The 18770-nt window shown below is 25.6% G+C and overlaps 1 protein-coding gene across 1 annotated transcript in view; it reads left to right on the top strand.

Moving 5' to 3' along the window:
• LOC111638324 (laminin subunit beta-1-like) overlaps positions 1–18770 on the top strand; it is a 75674-nt gene that overhangs the window by 9271 nt on the left and 47633 nt on the right. Inside the window, 9 exon segments of the mRNA XM_023384017.1 lie at positions 2975–3040; positions 6783–7032; positions 9365–9539; positions 13008–13136; positions 13344–13714; positions 15567–15574; positions 16151–16339; positions 17057–17236; positions 17330–17439. Of these exon segments, the coding sequence (XP_023239785.1) occupies positions 2975–3040; positions 6783–7032; positions 9365–9539; positions 13008–13136; positions 13344–13714; positions 15567–15574; positions 16151–16339; positions 17057–17236; positions 17330–17439 (1478 nt within the window).

Genomic DNA, 18770 nt, shown 5'->3' with positions numbered 1-18770 from the left:
ATTGTTATTTTATAATTTAATACTGTACTGTATTAGAAATCTTTTTATAATAAATAAATATATATATCTTTTATGGATAATATGTTTGCTATTCATTGTCAAATAATTCTAAATATGGTTGAGTCCACTTAAAAGAGTATCCTTGGGATCATTGTTGCATCATGTTCCCTTATCCAAAGTAACAAGATCACCCAGAGAGTTATTCATGGTATTNAGATATTTATCTTAATTATGAAAATATACTAGCATGTTTTTTAATTTTTGGAACCTAACCCTCCTTTTCGTATTAGTTCTTTGTTTCGTATAACACGGATTCGCATAACACGGCAATTTTTTGGAACGTAACTACCGTGTTATATGGGGTTACCTGTATTTCAAATCCAAGTTTGAAAAACAAAATAAAATTGAGTCTAAAACTATTTTAAATACTTGGTATTCTTCATTTTGTCGATTTGTTTTTACAAAAGACATTGATGGATCTATGAGTTATTTATTGCATTATTTTGGTGAGAAAAACTGTTTAATTTTAAATTTCATTCAATATGTTTGGTTGAGAAGACATAAAATATAATATTTATTTATAATAATATGTCCTAATCGTCTTAAATATCAATGATAAATATTCAAAACAATTAAAATGTAAGGCTCCACAGATCATCCACAAAGTTTCATATTTATAAGAAGGGTTATTTCTCAGTAGAACATGCTGGTTTGCTGTATGTTGGTAGCTTCAATAGCCAATACATGGTACTGAGAATTGCTTAGTAAAAGCAATTCTATATACATTTCATTCACCAATGGTAATTTTTTTAGAAAAAGAGCACTGTTTATAAGAAAACAATTACTTAAAAGAATAGTTTCATCAACTAAAAAAACTACATCATTAAATTTTTTAAAATTGAAACTAACAAAAAATATTTTTTGTGCACGTGTATTAATTTAACACTCTTGCACTAAAGTTGGCTCACATCATCACTCCTAACATGTTTTATTTGAATTGGGAATGAAATGATATATAGTTTCAATTTAATATCTTGTGATGAATAAGAACTGGAAGACAATTGAAACTATCATTTTAATGTCTCAAAAAAAGATGTTTGCAATGATGATATGAATTAACATTAGATTTGAAAAATTTATGCAGCTAATGATGATTCAATCTTCCAAAAGTATCACATCAATCTTTCAATATATATTTGTAAATAAAAAAAGTCTGTCTGAATGGTCTTTAAAATATCAATCTAATAGAACTACCAGTAATTTTGTTATAAATTTATTATTTGAGACATCAAGCAATGATTTTGTAATAAAGTATTCTGTTAGTTTCAATTAGTTTCACTGACTACTGTACAATTTGAAATATCTCAACAACAGTAAAAAGTTATCTCAATATACTTTGTAAGTTCTATTTCAAGATTTACTAGAAAGAAAATTTACTTAGACTATATATATATAAACATATGGCAAAATGCTTATTGAAATATTGCATTCAGCAATATTTTTAGTGTATTTATTTAATACAATAAATGACATGTATAAGTAATTATAATAATCAATTTGAGCTTAAATTACCATTAATATAATTTTTTCATTTTGTTACTGTAGAATTACTTAGTAAATAATGAGTATTTTGTAAAAATTAAATCAAATATTAAATTAAGTTCATTATTGTGATTATTCAATAATATAGATTTTTCAAAACATCTGAGAAATAGATACTATTAATCATTCATTCATATAAAACCTGTCTATCTGGCAAAAACAGGTTTTATAGAGTATTGAATTTAAATTAGAAGTTCATTCATTCAGTATATATTAATTATTTGAATTATTATACATAAATGTTCAATTCTGAGATGGCTATTTAGATAGCCAAAAACATTTGATGAATAAAAAATTATTGCTGGAACAGGCTAGAACTTTTTAGATGAATTATTATAGCTGTATTTAATGTTTGAATTGTTTAATAAGTTACATGTATTTAATTGACTTTAGTGGTTCTGGTAAATTTTATTCTGATCTTGTCTAAATCAATATTTTACATAAATTAATTTGGTAACAAAAAATTTGTTTTGTTTGAAATCAAGATACAGTTTTAATAAAATAATGTTTTATATTGTTTTGCCATTGCTCGTACTGTTACTTATAAATTTCTTAATTTTTACTAAAATAAATATCATTTAATGTAAATACAAATATTCACCCAAATGTTCAGTATTATATAAGTATAATAATTGAGTACAAAAAATGACATGTATTACATGTCATTTTTTGTAATGCACCATTTTACCATAATTTGATTCTATATGTTTTTATTTAGTTGTTATATAATAAATATAAATTTAAAATTTGTATTGATGCTATTGCTGCTGCATTTTATAGTGTATCTTACTTTATAGTATTCTCTATAATGTATCTCCTAAATTGATATTTTATGTAAAAAAGATGAATGGAATGATTTATATTGCTATGTCAGAGCTAATCCCATTTTACAAATACTTTTACAATCTTGATTGTTGAGACTTTAAAAATTCTTATCTCATACTTTCTTTGCAGGCTTCATCAGTTAATCAAAAATTCTGAAATAATTTTTTTTATAATTTTCTTTTGCTTTTATAGTAATGTGTAAAAATATAAAAATTAATAAATGACAATGAAGAAAGAGATCAGGAAATAGCAATAGTTTAAAATAAAATTAAATATCAGACAAGTATAATTAACTTAGTTGTATCTAATATAAAAAGTTAGTAGAAACATAAATTTTCTAGTAGTTGAAAGTTTGTTTTATTTTATCTTCATTTTGTTTTTGAAACCATATTTAACTATCAAAATAATAGAATATTTTATATTTTTAAGGTAGAGAAATAAATATTTTATAAAGTACATAAAATTTGACTAATGGATTTTAAAAGTAATAATAATACATTTATTTTCATATTTAAAATTATATTTGCTTTTATGTTTATTTTTTTAGAAAATAACTGCCAACATATTCGTCACGGAAAGAAAGATGCACGTCTCAAAGAAGAGAAGTATAAAGGTGAATTTGTATAAAAACAAATCATTTTAAATACATCATTGAATTTTTATATAATAATTTGTAATAAGTTTTCTAATTAATCTAATCATAATTATCAAAATTTAATTATTTTCATAGAAAATTTAACATTTACTGTTAAGCATATCACCATCTGTTGAAAATTTGTTTAACCATATTTATTTAATTAACTCAGTTATAACTTTCAATGATTTTTTAGCAATTAGGCTACCTAATTAATTTTGAACTATTACATTTTTACTTAATTATCCTTTGAAAATTCAAAATATTCAATAACTGCTAAAAAACCTAACAAAGCTCAGTTAATGTAAATTTTATGCTTAAGCTTAAACTTGTTTTCTATTATTATAAGAATAAAATGACTAATTGTTACTTTGGGAGCCTTCATAGCATTAAGAGTAGCAGATGAAGGACACTTAGAACAGATAAAATCTGTATAAAGAGTTTTGCCCATATGTTTTTGCAGTCAAAAATTATAAAAATAAACATATGAAATTTCATTTTTATTTATACTTTTCAGGATAAGGTTTCTTTCCTACCTAAAAACAAACTGTACTATTTGTCAATAAAAGTTTATATCTCAATAAGCATATTTTTCAGACTTTCTTTCTATATAATGTTCTTGATATGACATACTATACAGAAACAATTTCATATTGAAATATACACAAGCTTTTCCTGCTTAACATCAGTGATTTGTTTTTTCAAATCAGATGCTCTACAGAAAAATGTTAACCAGGGGCCTATTTCCCATTATTTTAAATAGGAAAAAGTATAATGTATGTCAACCCAAAACTTTCAACTAATTTCCAAAAACAACTAAAACACAATACAGTGCCTAAAAATAAGTTGCAAACTATCATATTAGAGTATAAAATGTTTAATAGATCATTTTCTGATCACCAAACCTTAATGTAGTTGCTAATAAATAGTTTTTTTGTATGCAGTAACATATATAGTCTGCATACTGTACTACAAGTATCATGTTAACAGCAAAGCAAATAATACACAATAATAAAGAGATATCTTGTAAATTTTTGTTTGCATTATTTAAAGTAAAAAAAATAAGGAATAAATTGCAACACATTCTTAACAGTGTCTCTGACACAAGTTAGAGAATTGATTGTGTACTTTTAGTGATGTCACAAAAGTGTTTAGGCTTTCTGCTGTAGGAAGTGCTTGTATGTTATGATGCTTATTCAAGTGCCATATATATATATATATATTGCACTTGAATAAGCATCATAACATACAAGCACTTCCTATATATATATATATATATATATATATATTCAATATGCATATTCTATTTCTTGACACCTTTATTTGCATGTAATTCTAACATTCTAATCAGTTGTATTTGGAATGTAATTTGAGAATTTTCCATATATTTTTTTGTTAAAGATATAATGGATTTTTTGGAACACAAATGTAAATTTTTCTTATACAAATACACCATTGAATTTTCAGCACCCTTGGTTCCAAAGCCTTGCTGGATTAGCCATTTTTCCTGATCAACCATGGCCATGTATCAATATAATAATAATTCATCAACATACCTCTAACCCACTAATTTTACATCTCCCATGTGTCTAAAGTATACCATGGAGTGAAAAGAACTTAATTTAAATGAATATTAAATGTAAATTAAATAAACAAATAAATGAGTACAGGTACTTGCACATTAATACATCAACACTCTTTTCTTCTTTATATTATAAACAGTTGATGAACCAATTCCATATATGTTACACAGCTTATGCACCAATATACCATGGTCCATTTTTTCAATAGTTTTATTTTATCTTGGATCAATATTGATTAGTGTTTGTTTGACACCACCACTAACACTCTCATCTCTTTTAAAAGTCATAACTATGGTTAAATTTAAGCAATATAAACTAAGAACAGAGCCAGCCTTATCATAGGGTGAACAGAGTAGCTGCTCCAGGCACTAAGTCCTAGGGAGTGCCTCAGTGGTAAAGAAAATTAAAGGAAAAAATATTTTTTTCACTTTTTGATATTTTAATTGCAAGCGTATGTGAATTGGCCAGTATGTGAATGGCCTTATCTGTTGAGATGCGCGTGGGTCGAGTGCGTGGGCGAGGTTCCACCCCCAGGTGCCATAACAGGATCGCGCTCCATCCTAAAACTTGCCTCGGGCTGGCACTGACTAAGAATATCACAAAATTGCAATATCACCACCAATAAGTGCATTATACATAATGTAAATAAGCATTCTGTATATGTAACATTATCTGTGGCCACCCAATAAACTAATCTGGTAGCCATAGAAATTTCAAGTTCCTTCTTGTAATATTGTCTGGATTAAAAGAGGTGCTGGACCATCATTTGCCAGAAATTAGACATTGTCTCTTACACTGGCCAATTGCATTAACTGCCAGACTGACTTGGCCATTTTCTCATTTGTAACAGTTGTGATGAAATTGTTCTTCAATGATGTAACTGTATTTTTTAATTTATATAAACCTTGGAGAAAAACATTATATTGAGAGAGACACATGTTCTTTGAAGTTTAGGATCTAAAAGATGTTCTGTAAGTGAGATGTTAAACAGAGGATGCTTGTTTGTAACAATTAATGATGAATGAAGCTGTATGATAAGACATTGTGTTTCTTTACAGCAAATAGATTTGCCATATTAATCATGTACTCTGAAACAATTACAGTGTGTAGATAATGAAAACAAACAAAAACGAACATTTTCTAACTCCTTCTGCGTTCTTCCTCAGGTTTTTAACAATTCCTTGATGGCTCTTCATTTTGGAATAAAATTCAAACAAGAGTTTGAATATGAGTTGGAAAAAATTATTAAAGCCACATCATGCATGTGCAAGGAGTTGCCCTACCAGGACTGTGTTGTCAATCAACTCAGTTTAGCCATTGATTGACAACACAGCTAAACAGAGTTGTCAAACCAGAGTACATGATTAACTATATCCCAGTGTGATGATGGTTATTTGCCACATTAATTCTATATATTTATGATTATATATAGATAATAACAAATGTTTCAGAAATTATAAAAATATACATCAATATTAAATATATTTATTATTTTGTATTATTTTAAATATAGATGATAACAACATATACAAGTAATTGATACAAATAATGTATTAATATAACTTTGTCATTTTAATTTTAAGCATGATTTCTTTTATAACAATGATTTGATCTTTAATTTCAAATTAATACATTTTTTATTTTGAGAAATTAAAATAATTTTATATGAAATTAATTAGTTACATCAAAATAATTATAACTTAATTAGGATAGCTGCATTAAAATGTTTGGTATAACTCTTTAAACACGAGATTGGCAAAATTGCATTCATCTGTTTGAGATGAAATTTGCTGAATGCAAAGCTGTTTGACTGGTTTTGTTTTACAAATTACCCACCACTAAAGGCTAACCTGACGAGTAAAAAACCTTATATCCAGATATATAGGAAAAAGAAATTTTCAGAGTTTAAAGAGTTAAAACATTAACTGATATTTGTATAATCTGAAGATAAGTTTGCTAAAGTTCTAGTAATTAAATATTAACAATATATAAAATTTTAAAAAAATGCTTTTTAGATTTCTGTTTTAAAGAAATTTAAAAAGATTTCATTTAAAAAATTTTTGTTTTTTTTTGCATATTTTTTAAATTTCTAAATTATATAAATTTTTGTATTAATAAATAAATATTAATATTTATAGGTATATATAATCAAATTTCCTCCTCACCACATGCTTGTGAAGAATCTAGTTGTTATCCAGCTACTGGGAATCTGTTGATTGGAAGAGAAGATAAGCTTCGAGCAACGTCAACATGTGGTCTAACAGAGATTAAAAGATATTGTATAGTGAGTCACTTACAAGAGAAAAAGAAATGTTTCTATTGTGATTCTCGACCTCACCAGAAAAATAATACAAAGTTGTATCATGGTATAGAAAATATTGTATCAAGGTATAAAAAAAAAAGTATTATTTTAGAACATATAAAATAATAATATAAATTAAATATTAAAATAAAATGATACAACTGATATAAATGATAAAAGTGAAGTATCAATTTATTATTTATTAAGTAATTTATATTATTTGTATAAATTATTTAATAGAGATAATGATTTTTTTAAATAAATAATTTTTGAAACTATATTTTAAATGTTGACTAAGACAATTATGTTTTTCCTTCAGAAAGGAAAAAAATTTTTTTTAATTATGACATTCAACATGAAAATTAAAAATTTTTATTACTTTATTTAATAATTTTTAAAAATAAATTATGAAAGTATTTTAATTTTGAATTTTTATATTTCTTTATCTTAAATCTTTCATGAAATTGGTAACATTATACTAATTTATTGCAAAAAAAAAAAAAAAAAAGTTAAAATTTGTAAAAAGAAGTTGCAAAATATATAACTATACCTGATCAACTATATTTTAGAAGTATGTGCTAAGTAGTTATAGTAGAGAAGATATTAGCTGAAGAGAGAATAGAGTTGTGAGGACAATCTCAAAACGAATCGGGATAAACACAGCGAAGAAATTAAGTTAGAAATTAAATTTATATATATATATACATATATATATATACAGTCTAGNTATTAAACTTTAATTATAATAAAATTATTATAAATGATAATGCCGCAATAGCAATTAAAGAAAATATTTGATTAAAAAGATGATAATATTTTAAATCCTTTATCTTTCAATGGATATAAAGACAAAGGTATGTTTCAGTTAAATTTAAATTTTTTTAAATGTTATTTGTAACAGAATAAGAATTTTTGGTATTTATTGAAAACTTCAAAGCAAAAATAAAAAAACTCTTAAGATTCATCATACAAACTTAATTGAATGCTTTTGGTTATTTTACATGGCCATCTTTATATTCTGGAACAGAATTGTTTAAATACATACTGAAGATGGCTATTTAAAATGGTTGAAAACATTTGATCAATTTAAATTTATATGCTGGATCTTAAGATTTTTTACTTTGATTATTTTAATTTTATTTCATCCAGTTTACTTCTTTTTCTTATTATTTATGAAATAAAATATAAATTAAATAAAACTAAATACCGTTATCTAAATTAGCATTCAGAAGAATGTTACTACTTTCGATTATATATTTAGAATTTAAAAATAAGTTTTTAAATTTTTCTGTAAAGTTTAGATTCAAGTTTGTTTGTTTATTTTTATTTATTACTTCATCACATTCTGTATTTCTGTTATCTTATAAATGTGTATTATTCTATTCATTAACAATCAATAATTGTTTGTTTTAAATAAAATGGATATAAAAGAAAAATATTAATTATATTAAGGAAAGTAGTAATTTTTAACTTTTAAAATTGAAGAAACTGTTAACTGAATATATAAATAATCAGTATAGAAATATATATAAATAAATAAACTTTTATTTTTTGGAATGCATTTTTACATTATTTTAGTCATGAACTGAGTTAATTACATTAAATTAATTAACTCTGATCAATATTAATCAATAGATCAATTAATATTGATAAAAGTTAATTCTTTATTTTATTTTAAAAATAGTAATTTTAAATTATAAATTTTATATCTAAATTTTAATAAAACTGAAGTAATTAAATAATTTCTAGTAAGAATATTAAAAAGAGATTATTCGAGAAATTTGTTATACTTATAGTTTAGAAAAATTTTGAATAAAGAACAGTTTAGGTAGTGTACTTTGATTCATACTGAAAGAATTATTGACAGATATTAAATACTGTCAAGCCTCTAATAATGTCTTCCGACAATGGCTCTTCTAAACAGAGGACATTTTTTCAGGAACTTTTGTATGTCTTCTTGTTAAAAAAAAAACAAATACTGTAATAGTAATCTTTGAACAATGGCCATTTTATGCTCTCATCAGTGGCTGTTGTTCAGAGGTTTGACTGTGTTTATAAACTACTTATATTGATGTAATGAATTTTTATTTCCAAACAGTTTACACTGATTTTTATTTATCTTCAAAATTTTATAAAAAAGTTTGGCTTTTAAAACAAATTGAAGTCAGTTCTTCTAGATTTTATGGATGTAAATTTGAATCAAAATTGATTTGAAAAATATTTTGACATAAAAATGCATTAGTTCTATATAAATAATTTATGAATATTTGATTATTCCTCAATAATTAGTATGTGTATATTTTTTATCTTTAAGTAACAATTTTCTAATATAAAGTAAAAATATTCTTATTTAATTTCTTTTGAATATATAATGGATTGATAAATTTCATAAAAATAATACACTTTTTTAATTTATAGAATTGGAAAAAAGAGGAAAACTTGGTGGCAATCTGAAAATGGTGTTGAAAATGTGGCAATTCAATTGGATTTGGAAGCAGAATTTCATTTTACTCACTTAATTATAACTTTTAAGACTTTCCGTCCTGCAGCCATGTTAATAGAACGTTCTCATGATTTTGGTATTTCTTGGAAGGTTAGAATATTAATATTTGAAATTTAACTTTCAAATAAATTTTGATTATAAATAAATAATTTTAATTTCAACAAAAAATTCATATGCAGTGACATATCTAATACATTAGTAAATTTAATGGCAATTTTTTTGTCTGTTATGCAAATTATATGTAATTTTAATCACTAATGTATGGGAATATCATCATTCACTGTAATTTTATATTATTAATAATTGTTTTACTTATTTACTGTATAGATATTTTAATATTGAAAGTTGGATAAATAATATGAATATATTAGTCACATTTATAGTATAGCATATATATAATTAATTAAAGCCAAATGATTGCCAGATTAAATCAGACTACATTACTGCTACTATTAATAAATTAATATTGAGTAATTTAGAGATAGATATTAGGTGCCATCTCTTATTAAATTTAATTATGATTATAATTATAATTAAATTAATATTAATATAAAATACATTTAATTATATTATTAAATTTAATAAGAGATTGCATCTAATGCCTACTCTAGTGCCAAATTACTCAATATTTAATCATTAATAGTAGTGGCTATGTAGCTTGATTTAATCTGGCAATCATTTGTCTTTAATAATTATGATTATTATTAAAATATTAAAGCTTGATAATTATATTAAAATAATTATCAAGCTTTGAGATGTTTATACATGTATATGTTACCACTAAAGCTCGAAAGCCATTAATGTGTACATTACCCAGCTAATTTCCTGATTAACTAGAGTGATCCGTTAACGTGCGGAATCAAGAGTTTTCTGCATTTTACCTAGGGAATCTGCAAATTAACAGCTTCTGTATCGTTAAAGTTTAAAAGTTTGTTTCTCTCATTTCCTTTCCCTACTACTTCCCGAACAAGACAAAGCAAAAACTGATGCATGCTCAATTTTAACTGTGGTTCTTAGTAAAACAGACAATGGCTTTTATAAACTTGGTACTCAAACGGGTGTTTTAAATCAATTGATTGCAAAATCTGAATTCACTGTTTGCGAAGAGAGATTTTTAATGAAAGATGTCCTTACTGTAGAAATATGTTTGTCAAACAGCAATAAAACAATCCCTTGGTACTGAGCAGGGTTTCAGAAAATGTGACTACAAATCTATGTGTACCACAAATAGGTGTGCTTGTCGCGAAAACTGATTGCTACGTAATTCAAAGTGTCACCAATTTTTAGATTGCACTAATAAGTAAGCACAATTTTATCATATGTTTTGCAAATTCATTTCCCTAATTATAATAATATTTTAAACCGTTTGATTTTTATATTACAGTTTTTTAATTGATTGATGATTGATTCTATCAAATAATTTGTCAATTGTGTGATTGTATTAACTTGATTCTTTAGATATTGAAAATTAATTAAATAACATTATGTTAATTTAAGCATTCGAAAACATTGCTGTTGTTGCTGTTTACTGAGTGCCTAGTAGGTAATGTGCACATTACCTAGATCATCTGCACATTACCTAGGTAATTTGAGAAATGGAACAATTTTTGAAACTTTAACAGATCACCCTAGTTAATCTGGGGATTAGCTGGGTAATGCACACATTAATGGCTTTTGAGCTTCAGCGGTAACATATATATTTTAAAAGATTACATGTGTTTTAAATACTTTGAAATAATTCACAAAAAATAAATATTTCTAAATGAAATAAGTGCAGTTTTTTGCATTTAGTACTGAATTTTAAATTGTGCAACAATTTAAAATTCAGTACTAAACACAATATGCACTCAACATAATACAATCAGCAACTCAGAGTGCCAATTGGCGAGCGTATGTCGGATGATCACTTTTCAACGTATTATTATCACTTTGCCCGACTAAGTGATAGCAGTATTCATAATGACCAGTCAATTTGATAAATTGATGAATATTTATCATACTGCATGCCCTTTTTGGTCATTATTCATAATGCCCAATTAATCNCTATAGTTAGTAGAATGACTGACTATAAATTTAAAATACTTTTAATTAATAAAGATAAAATTACTGATTTTTATAATAAAAATTTCTGCTTTATTATTATTATTTATTTTTTCATTAAATATATTATTGTTTTTTCTTTACATCATACATTATAAAAAAGTCTTATTTGTAGATTTGTTAAAATCAAATATACATTTTATAAAAATCATTCAAATGAAAGGTGGTGACATTTTCTAAGACACTAGACATTTTCTAAGCAGAAAAATGCATAATGCATTTTATGACAAAAAAGCAAATTACACTGGACAACAAAAAAAATGTTTTTGAATGTTTCCTTTATTTCATGAGTGAAATCTTACTAATTTTGGTTTGAGAAAATTGAATATGACAAATAAAAATTTTTATTAGCTCTAGTTTCTGTGGTATACAATAGATGACTTTAACATCATAAGAGAAAGTGATACATTTTAATTACATATGCTAACAACATTGAAAGTGCTTTTTAAATTACAGTAACATTCTAAGAGTTCTAAATTAATAGAATAATACCTGGCAGGTAGTTCGGTGTGAAGAGAATCATGTGGTGACTTCATGAGATCATTTTCTTTTGGCTTGCCTCTTGTAAGTGCGTTCTGATGCATCCCCACACAATACTAAAGGATCAAACTGTGAAGAATGTGAAGACCTTTATAATGATCAAAGATGGCAACCAGCAATTGGGAGACAAACAAATGCTTGTAAAAGTAAGTAATGAATTTGTTTAATAATTCAGTTTTTGTTGAGTTTTGCAATAATTTGATAATTATATAATGCTAAGAGTTTCCTGAGAAAAAATAAACATTTTATTAATGTTAGTATAACATGAAAACAGAATTTTAGAAATATATAGATTAGCTATTTTTTAACTTTCATACATTAATTTAAATTATCTATAAGATTATCATTAATAAACAATAAAATAATTAAGATTTAATAGTAACTTTAAGAAAACTAACAATATGGAGTCTGTTTTCTTTTGTGTAATTGCATGTAGGGGGTATTTGGCATATTCTAAATGATATACAGGAAAACTCATTATTTTGGTTTCAATTAATGTTGTCTTCGAGTTATTGCTGTTACTAATTTGATACTAAAATCCTGATTATTGCTCCAAAAATTCAAGTTATTGAGGTTTTTCACAACAAATGACAGTTTTCATTTAATCTTTTTTTGGATCAAAATATGAAATGTTGGGTTTTTTAAACAATTTTACAGTGTGATATGTTTTGACATTCAATTTAATTTGTTGTTTTTTTACTTAATAATTGTAGAATCTGTTGTGGGCTTGGCTGAATCCACTATAAATGTATAAAAAGACAACGTTTTCTTAATGACCACAGGATGGAGAGTTAAAAAAAAGAATGCTCTAAAATTAAAAAAATGCTCACATAACAATTTAGATAACTAAGTTGTGTTTATTATGCTGTAATGTTTTCTTTTATTAAAATATTTCATTATTCTATCCAATCATATTAGGTTTATCAGTATTATGCGTATGATTGTGCGGAGTCTTTTCCTGGAGTCCCATTTGGACCTCGACAGCATATAAATGATGTTGTATGTGATTCTCATTATTCAAGTGTTGAACCTTCTACTGATGGAGAGGTTTGTATAATTAAAAATTTATTTAAAAATAAAACAATTAGGTATAAATATTCTGTAAACAGTTCGATGATTAATTACTTGATAATACAGTTAAAAATTACTAAATAAGATTTTTTAAATAGACAGTTTCCAATTTAAGTTGAATTAATATACTGCATATATTTATATTAATTTATAAACAATTACATCTTATATTTTTTTCTGTAGGTCATATTTAGAGTACTTCCACCTAACATTCCTGTTGTTGATCCATATAGCATTTCTGTTCAGAATCTTTTAAAAATGACAAATCTTAGGATAAACTTTACAAAGCTACATACACTGGGAGATAACCTTCTAGATTCAAGAGAAGAAATCAAAGAAAAGTATTATTATTCAATATATGATATGATTGTTAGAGGAAGTTGTTCTTGTTATGGACATGCAAGTAGATGTATTGCAGATGAAACTGATCAGTTGCCTCGTACAGATATGGTAATTTAGTTAATTAATACTAAAACAATTTTAATTACAGTAGAACCTGTGCAAAACAGAACCTGAATAAAATGGAAACCTGCCTAAACTGAAAGAAATATTTGGTACCATATTATTCTGGTTTCCACAGGTTTTNAGAATCTGTTGTGGGCTTGGCTGAATCCACTATAAATGTATAAAAAGACAACGTTTTCTTAATGACCACAGGATGGAGAGTTAAAAAAAAGAATGCTCTAAAATTAAAAAAATGCTCACATAACAATTTAGATAACTAAGTTGTGATGACAGATTTTTTCATTAATATATATGGAAATTTTTCAGAAGAATAATTCCTTCTAAGACTAATAATCTAATTTCCATTTTAAGTAGTCTGTTCTAAATAAGAGAACATGATCAATTCATTCAAAACACTTTAATCACACTTGTTATAGTAGCAATGCATTTCAGAATTGAAAACAATTTTTGATTTTATATTTTAATTGTTAATGTTGGTTGTATATATTTAGCCTCGAGGGGATGATTTTTTTCAATCTTGAAATGCATTGCTACTATAACAAGTCTGATTAAAAAAGCATTTTGAACGAATTGATCTTTGTCTCCTGCTTAAAACAGACTACATAAGATGGAACTTAGGTTATTAGTGTGAGAGTAGCCAAGGGTATAAGTAAATTACCTATATCACTTACTGGTGCATGATCGTGTGATCGGCTTTCTAAACTTTCATAGGAGAGCGATAACCGCTAGTTGATCCGAACTGCAAAGTTCAGATGCTTGTCAGGACTGACACCAGTTTGTCAATTTATCGTTGCGCGGACAAACACGTGTTTGCGATCTGATTCGGAATCAATTTAAGAGACATTTAAATAAATTTAACAAGAGTAGATTTAATAATTCAAAAACAAAACGAATACAAATAATTGATGAACGACAATTAAGCTACAAGATATAAGCAAAGACTTATTCTATGCTGATGCGTGATCGAGAGAGAGAGCTCACAAAATCATTCTAAAACATACGACCTGTTTGGTTGTCGTCGTTCGTCTTCATCTGTAGTGGCAGAGGACTCCTTGTAGAAAAAGTTCATTTACTTCTTAACATGGGAGAACGATATGTGCACAAATATAAAAGTATCTTTACTAAGTTTAGATTCGGGACTTAGTCTACGGGACTCGTTTGTGGGCGTGGTCATCAGGAATAAAACTGTGTGGAGTTTGACGCTTAGGATCTGTCGAAGAACTCCTCGAATTCGGACTACATTCCCTTTATATCTCCTGAATTTCGACCAATCATATGCTTGAAATTCATTCATGTGAGCGGATGAAACGGGAACGAATGAGGGGTAACCATTTCCCATCGGAGTGAGATTTTTGACCAGATAAGGGAAAGTCAGAGGATGTTCTCTTCTGTGAAAAGAAGTAGCATCTGTTATCTGGTTTTTTCCCACGTCCAAAACACTAGTTTTTCACAAAATGAAGCAATATTTTGTCGATATTTTATCATCATTAATAAAAATTATTAAATAAGACCCAGGGGCCTTTCGGGTCTCACATTAGTCTTAGAGGAGGTTATTTTTCTGGAACATTTTCACATATGTTTAAAAAAATGCTCTCCAATAAAGAATGCAATAAATGATACATTTGCCAAAATTCTCAGTTTTTGAAAGTGAATAAAAACACTTGAGAATGTTAGATCAAATTGATATTATAACCTTGTCTTGCATGGTATGTGAAGTTTTTTTTGTATCAACAAAACTGATTTGATATTATTATTATTTGATAAATATTTGAGAATTTTGCTGAATCAAGAATGACTGCATTTATGCTATATTCTTTGAATCTTTTTGAGAATTCTTTAAAATCTCTCTTTGAAATATCAAATATTTCATTATGATTAGTAAATTGTATTATATAATCATGCTTTCTGAAGAAGATAGTAATAACAGATGTTTAATATCAGCTGTAAACGTTTTATCAAAGACTTTGTTCTTAAAATAAAATTCACCAACCTTATGTAGGCCTTGCACATAAGTGAGAAATCGTTACTGAGAAAAATCTAACCGAAGAAGGTCAACCATAAGGTTGCTGAATTTAATTTTGATTTATGCCTTGTTATTAGATTAATTTATTAGAATGATCAGGTCTTTGTTCTTACTAAATATTTCTGTTTGATCTACTACATGCAAAAACTTTTTATGACAAATTAATTTAATTCTCTTTTATGCTGGTTTTCAAAATGCTTTTTTGATATTACTTAGAAGGAGAATCTTAAAATTACAAAAGTAAGGCAGAAGTTGAATTGAATACTTCAGATGTGAAATGACTCTTCACTTGTTTGCATTTTTTTCATTATAAACTTCAAAAGAAGAAAAGAACAGAACAATAATAAAACTTATGATATTCTAATAAAATATTTAAAATATTTGTAAGAGAAAAATTACAGCAATAACTTTAATGACAAGGTATCATTAGGATTAGCCTGCCAATGATATAAAAACAGAATAAATAAATATATTAAATTTATTGTTATTTTGTATATTTCAGAATGTAATTGTCATGGACATGCTACTAAATGCCATTTTGATGCAGCTGTTTTTGAAGCAACTGGTAGACTAAGTGGTGGAGTTTGTGATGATTGTCAACATAATACTATGGGTAGACTTTGTGAGCAGTGTAAACCATTTTTCTTTCAAGATCCTGGACGTGATCTGACTGATCCAAATATTTGTCAACGTAGGTAGAAATTTTTACAAATGATTGAATTTCATTAACTTCAGATTATATCTTATCAATTAAAATTTTATACATTTGAAATTATCCTGACTACTTGGTACCATGGAAAATACTTAAAACAGAGTGCATAATTCAGAAATCAAAACTTTTATTTACTAAGAGAAATGCTTTTGTTTTTATAAGAACAGCTTAAGCTCTACATATTACAATCAATTCAAATTAGTTCTGTTCTTAAAAGAATGAAAATGTTTATCTTAGTAAATAAAAGTTTTGGTTCCTTAGTTAAGCATTGTTTTAAGTATTTTATGTTTGTTTCTTTACTTGAAATAAGAAATATTTAAAATTTGGTAATAAATATATCATAACTTTTATAATTTTAAATGGTTGAGAGTTTAACCATTCTGTAATGCTTTAGGACTCTGCTTCTTGAAATATTTCAAGAAAAACGGAATTCAAATTTAGAGATAAATTAATTTTTAATTTAAATTTAGAAAATTTAGAATATTCTAATTATTAAATTTATTTTAAGACTGTGGACTGTCTACATCTAGTCTTGTTGTACATCTAGTCTTGTACATCTAATTATTAAATTAGCATTAAGTATAGCCCAGTAAATAATCTGGAGGATTGTTTGACAATGCTAATTTAATTAGGTTGTTGTATATATTATTCTAAAATATTTAAATGAATTTAAAATTTATTAAATAATTTTTTTAGCTTGTGACTGTGATCCCCGAGGTTCATTAGACGATGGTATTTGCGATTCTCATGTTGATCCAGTGCTTGGACTTACAGCTGGTAGTTGTCACTGTAAAAATAATGTTGAAGGTTGGAGATGTGATCACTGCAAAAATGGATTTTGGAATTTTCAAGCTGACAATCCAGATGGTTGTGAGGGTAAAGTAGGAAGATAGATAAATGATTGTAACAAATAAATATTTTATTTAATTTTTGCATCATGTTTGATATAAAAAATTTATTTTAATAAAGCTTGTACCTGTGATACTCTTGGAACTATTGACAATCAAGGATGTAACGTCTATACTGGTGAATGTGTTTGCAAACGTAATGTTGTAGGAAGAGATTGTAATCAATGTCTAGTAAGTTTTAAGAAAGCTAATTTTAAACTTTATAATTCTATAAATTTTATATTAAGTATTTAAAGATTGATTGAATAGAATCATATTTTAATACATTTTTTAAATAAATAATAATTTTAATTGAAGTTATTTTATTAAATCTAGCATTGATTTGTTTTGTAAGTTAAAACAAACAATTTGAAATAGATAAACTTTATTAAACTTATATTTTTTATCGGATCTATTTTTTAAATTAAAAATACTCTCAGCAAGAAAATTTTACATAACAAATATTTTTAGTTGAACTTATGTAAAATTTTTTCATTAAATATAAAAATTTTTGGAACTATTTCTTATTTAAACAATAGATTCATTGGAAGATATAAGTGTAACAGAGTTTTATCTATTTCAGCAGATCTGCAGAAATAATACTTATTTGAAATATTATTGATACACTTTCAATTTATTTATTTATAATTTTTATAATTAAGAATTTTTGACAGAAAAAATTAATTTCGGAATATGGTATATTTTCACATAGTAAGTATATACTTACCATGTAAAAATATCACTCTGTTCAATAAAATCATTCAAAAATATACAAAATTTAACTGATCTGAATTTATATGACATGATACAGTCAAATCCTTCTATGGCAATATTTAGCAGAACAAAAAAAAATCATTATAGACAGATTTATCAATGTAATGAAAGTTTAAAAAAAAATACTTCCTTCCTCATTTAACACTGTCAGACTGCAAATAGGATCATTTCTACAAAGTTAAACAATGTTGGAACAGAAAAACATGTTTTTTTGTTTTGTTAGTCTCCTATAGTCCAAGATTTAAATGATATTATTACATACAGTATATGTTAAAAATGAAATTCAGTCAGAACCATAATTTTCCTAGTCAAAAATGAACTAAGTAATCTAAAGTAACTCTAAAATATAATTTCTTAAGAAGAATACTTTATTTAATTATTTTAATAAGGGTACTTTTTAACACTAAGACATTTCTATACATTTAGTAACTATACAAGTTTATTCTATACAAATTATTCTATATAAATTATTATAAATATATATATAAATATATATATTAGTAATTACTACAGTATATATTTCATATATTGTAAATACAGACATATGAAATATATACGCGGAAAATTGGCGCAAAATACGACGGTTGCAGGGTTACAGTACAAAAAACAAAACAAAAAAAAAAAAAGAATCCGAGGCGACGATATTTTATTTCCCGATTCGCCACGCCTGATTAAAAAATAATAATAATAATGATGATAAAATTAGCTTAAAAAAGCAAATTCGAATAATAATAATAATAATAATACCT

The sequence above is a fragment of the Centruroides sculpturatus genome, unplaced genomic scaffold (assembly GCF_000671375.1).
Source record: "Centruroides sculpturatus isolate CEXI.00-Female unplaced genomic scaffold, Cexi_2.0 scaffold1186, whole genome shotgun sequence".
NCBI lineage: Eukaryota > Metazoa > Arthropoda > Arachnida > Scorpiones > Buthidae > Centruroides > Centruroides sculpturatus.
The sequence above is the reverse complement of the archived record's forward strand: the minus strand, read 5'-3'. Positions and strand labels throughout refer to the sequence as shown.